General features: G+C 34.2%; 1 protein-coding gene across 1 annotated transcript in view; it reads right to left on the bottom strand.

Moving 5' to 3' along the window:
- DCAF13 (DDB1 and CUL4 associated factor 13) overlaps positions 1 to 5033 on the bottom strand; it is a 29690-nt gene that overhangs the window by 13436 nt on the left and 11221 nt on the right. Inside the window, exons 6-7 of the mRNA XM_011373276.2 lie at positions 2383 to 2460; positions 410 to 492 (exon numbers count right to left, since the gene is read on the bottom strand). Of these exons, the coding sequence (XP_011371578.1) occupies positions 410 to 492; positions 2383 to 2460 (161 nt within the window). The remainder of the gene's footprint in view (positions 1 to 409; positions 493 to 2382; positions 2461 to 5033) is intronic.

Genomic DNA, 5033 nt, shown 5'->3' with positions numbered 1-5033 from the left:
AGATCGAACAACTTTTTGGTAAAGGGGCTGATAAACATTTTCAGCATTGTAGGCCATATGATCTCTGCTGCAACTATGCAACTCAGGCATTATAGCACAAAGGTAGCCATATTCAGTACATTAATGATTGTGGCTATTTTCCCAATAAAACCTTACAAAAATAGGCAGCAGACAGCATCTGGTCCACAGGTCATAGCTTACTGTTCCTGGTATGTATCATTTTGAAAACTGAAAATACTTTTCTAAGAAGCTGTTCTCCAATTTGGGAAACATTTTTTTTTTTTTTTAGCAAAACACATGACAGTTTTCTAACATATTTGAAGGAATACTATGTAGGAAACATACTTCATTAGTAAGACTTATACGATTGAGTTATTTCTGATAGAAGTAAGTTTAAAAGGAAACTTACTTGTAATCTTCGTTTGCTGCAGTAAAAATGAAAGCTTCCATAGGGTTCCAACAAATTGTATTCGTTCTCATATCTAAGATGACCTGAAAAAGGAAGCACACTCTAATCTATTACTGTGAAATTAATTCTCTCTGAAATGAATAAACTTCCCACTTCATTTCCTTTCATTTTTTCCCAATGTTTAAGCAAATATTTAGTAAATACCTATTATGTGCTCAGTACTTGCCTTGGTGCAACAGGAAAATAAATCAATAATAATTGCTTCCTGAATACACAGAGTTGTAAATATTGAAAATATAAAAATGCTTAATAAATGGTCCCTCGACCTCAAATAACTTATAGTTTAATTGGGTTAATGAGACATATATAAAAAATTTTTAAATATAAACAATGAAGCAATAACTAATTAAATACCAAATTAAAGGCAAAATTAATGGTGAGCTTAGAGTTAAAATGGAGATTTCAAAAGACAAGCATGATTGGAGCTGACCTGTGAAGGATCAATATATTATAAAGTTTCTCAACAGGAACATTTTGGGTACAACATTCTTTTGCTGTGTGTGACTGTCCATTGTATGATGTTTATCTTTTCAGGTACCTGCCGACTAAATGCCAGTTAGCAATCTCTAAAATACCCTTCCCACATTTCCAAAAATACACGTGGTGGGGGAGTACAACTCCTGATTGAGAACTACTACATTTAGAAAAGAACAGAAGAAACGCTGATAGTCTAGTAGCTAGAATAAAGAAATAATAGAAAATATCATCTCTGCATCCATCAACGTGACCTGCAATGTGACAAAGTCTATTTATATGTTGTCTTATTGACTGAAACATATAAATAAATGAAATACAAATTGGGACCAGATTTTAGAGGGCCTTGAAAGCCAACCTACAGTTCTTTTCTTCAACCTAAAAGTAATAAAGCACCATTTAAAAACTGAGAATGGAGGGCCAGAGGGGGCAAAAACTACTTATTAAACTAGTACTTCATGTTAGCAGTCTGCTAAATGCTTAAAGTATCATGTTGTATTCTCACCAATGTGCTGCAAGTAGTTATTAATATCACTATTTTACAGGAGAAACAGATTAAGTTACCTGTTTTACGTCTAAAACCAAAATTCATGTAGAACCTTCCCACTATATCACATGAATGAGTGAAATGATTAAACGGTACTTTGGAAAGGTTATCATATTTATCAAGTTCAAACTTCAATGAATATATTCAACTCCTAGTATTTCTGAATTATGTTATAGAAACTACTGAGAAAAAACAAAAATGTAAAAGCACATCTTTTATATGTGGACCATGAAAATAAACTCGTGGTATATCAATGTCTACCCTTCCTGCATGCTCACAATTCTAGCACTTGAAATCAACTTCGTACCTTTTCACTTATAATGGCACTCCTCTTTAACGACGGTATTTCTCTCCCTCTAAAGAGTCAGTCTAAAGTTGTATTAGCTTTGATATCTAACTCCTGGAATGACTGCCTAGCACTACTGAGAAATGTCACTTTGAACAAGATAGTGTTTGTCTAAACAAAATGCCAATCTAGTACCCATCAGCACATAACTAAACAAATAAACTTAGTTATGTAATTATAAAACTTTCTAGAATGCAATATTGTATGTATCATATGACAATCATGGAGCCTGAAGTAATGGAATGAAATAATTTTAATTTAAAACCTTTCAATTTAATAAGCACTAACTAGATGCCTAAAATTTACTGGCATTATGAAAGATACGAAGATGACTAGGATATAGTACCTAGCAGAAATTTAAGGGTCTCTAAAAAACAATAGGGAGCTGAGAGAATGCCATTATGATCACTTTGGGTTCTAAGAACATCTCTATGAAAAGAAATTTTTTTAAATTCTGAAGAAACATTTGTTCCAGATTTTCAGTCACTCAATTTACAGAGGAATGCATTAACAATTGTATAAAGCAGAAGACAAACTGAAACTCACCTTTTTCAGAGGAGTAGCTTGCCTCATGTCATATAGTACTATATTCCTGTCAGAAGCACAACTTCCCAAGAGAAATGTCTAAAAATAAGTATAACAATCACCAGTTAAAAGCCAGGCTTGGCAGCAAACCATGTCCATTCAGTGAACAAATGATTTAATTACCCTTGATGTTTAGGATACAAAGTTACATTAAAGTCCTTTTAAGAGGGAACAATGAATCATACATAATCTCAGCAAATTATTTTCACTGTTAAATCCCTATGCTCATATTTTAGATGCCAGTGATGACGATGTACAGATAATTCTGTGTTCTATTCTGTAACAACATATTTTACTCATCCACTCTCAACTTAGACCTGTTTTCTTTTTCAGTATTATAACACTTCAGTAAACATTTTCATACATTTAGCTCTTTTTCTAAGGAGATAATTTCAGTAGTAGCATTACTGAACCAAAAAAGCATTAAAAAAAAAAGTTATGGTTTTTGATATTTAGGGCTAATCCTTTTCCAGAGAGTTGTACCAATCAATATGCACCGCAACATGCAAATATGTCAATGTTATTTGCAACCCGGCATTAGGTAGTGTCATTTAAAAGTTAATATCTGTATGGCAACATTTCCTAATTATATAAATTAGTACTTTATTAGTAGTTAAACATTTCCTCAAGTATATTAACCTTCTGTATAAATTAGGCCTATCATTTGTTTGAAGATGTTTCAAATATTTATTTTTAAGTCAGTTATAAATGTGCAAGGTACTTATATAATAACACTTGGCATTAAGTGAAAATAAGCCCTCCAGCTACCATTGGAGCCCAGAATCCCAGTCTTTGTAGCACCATTCCCTCCTCACTTATGGGTCCTGACACTACTCTTGGCTTCTGCCAATTAGTTACTTCTCACTCCACATGTAAGAGGAAAAACAAGAGATATTTACTAAATAGCTATATGGCCAGCTAACTCCTACTACATGTGTGTACAAAGTTCAAATAAAACATCATCACTTCCCCTCTGCGACTTTACCCTAGTTAGTGACTTCTCACAACCTTTCCTGATGTCTCATTATGCTACCTTAAGGTCTGATCAGGTCCCAAAAATACTTTGATCCAAGCAAAGCAAAAATTCTGCCTAGACTAAAAGCTGACTTTCACATTCTAAAATGTGGCAATGCTTAACATAAACTTTTGACTTTATTAGAATTCTAGGCTTCAATATTTTAACAGAAAATTTATTATTGATTAGAAGAGACGGATACACTCCATTTGTTCACAGCAACATGCCCTTTCCATTAAGTTCAATACAGGATAAGAGACATGCACACCATTTGTTTTTACCAGTAAGTCAGTTCATGAGATTAAAAAAAAACACTACATATACAGCTGAACAAATAGAGTTGCTATACAGGCAAATTTGAAAAACATGGTCGCTAGGTCGTCACTAATAATTATGATTTTAGAATTGCCCATCGGTTCTTCTAACACAGGTGTTCACCAAAATAGAGAAGTGAAAGACCTTCCCTCAGAGAAGTAGGAATCAATATGTTTGCTTCTTTTTTTTTAAATAGTAATAACATCACTTAAATTTGGATAACACCTATAGTAATAACATCACTACCTTAAATTTGGATAACACCTTTTAAAAATATTCACATGTATTATTGCCTTTTACACTCACAATAAACCTATTGAGTACACTGAAAGATATAATCAATCTCATTTAAAAAAGAAACAAATATACAGAAAGTCTCAACTATATAAGGTCAAAGGTACATTGCCAGGAAATCAAGTTCAAGCTTAGCTCCACATGAAGTAGGACATAAAATGCTCCCACAAATCGCTTGTGTTAGTGGCTTCCTTCTGTCTAGTGTCACCATGGCCTGATTATACAGAGCTGGCTTGCCCCTTCACGCCACACCTCACTTTTACAAACAAAGTGAATACAAGAAGGGAGACAGAGGATGGAGTAAGGAAGATATAGTAGATACTCTAGACCAGATTTCAGCAAACTTTTTCTGTAAAGGGCCAGAGAGTAAGTATTTTAGACTTTATGGGCCATATGGTCTCTGTAGCATTTGTTCAACTCTGCCACTGTACTGCAAACCCAGCAACAAACAATATGTAAGCAAAAGAGCACAGCTATGTTCTAGTGAAATTTTATTTACAGAAAAAGGCACTGGGCACATAGATTACAGTTTGCCAAACCATGCTCTAGACCAGTAGTTCCTCTCAGAGGTGTGTATGTATATGTGCTGGGGACAAGAAGAGTGTCCTCTGATTGACTGCTCAGCAGCACAAGGCAAACTCACATCACGCTGTAGCACCTTGTGTTTCAACATATCATACAAACAATTTTTATACCCTGCTACTTTGACTTGGCCTTTCTACCATCCTTTTGTCAACTTGAGAGTGTAAAACTTGCATATCAGGATTTTCTCTTATACTATCTGATATGATGATCTCCTGATAACTTCTAAAATCAGCTTATACATGCAAAAATTTCCTTTTCTTTCTTCAGGAAAAGGCGTCTCTACCAAGTCCTCTGGACAATGAGCTCACCTACTGTTATATAATCAGAAAAAGCTCATGGAAAGATCTGCAATCCAAGGTCTACTTAGCCTTCAGGGCAGCTTCCTTTCCTGTATTTGAATCTA

This window comes from Pteropus vampyrus, unplaced genomic scaffold (genome assembly GCF_000151845.1).
Source record: "Pteropus vampyrus isolate Shadow unplaced genomic scaffold, Pvam_2.0 Scaffold222, whole genome shotgun sequence".
NCBI lineage: Eukaryota > Metazoa > Chordata > Mammalia > Chiroptera > Pteropodidae > Pteropus > Pteropus vampyrus.
Note: the sequence above shows the minus strand (reverse complement) of the source record. Positions and strands in the feature narration are given on the sequence as shown.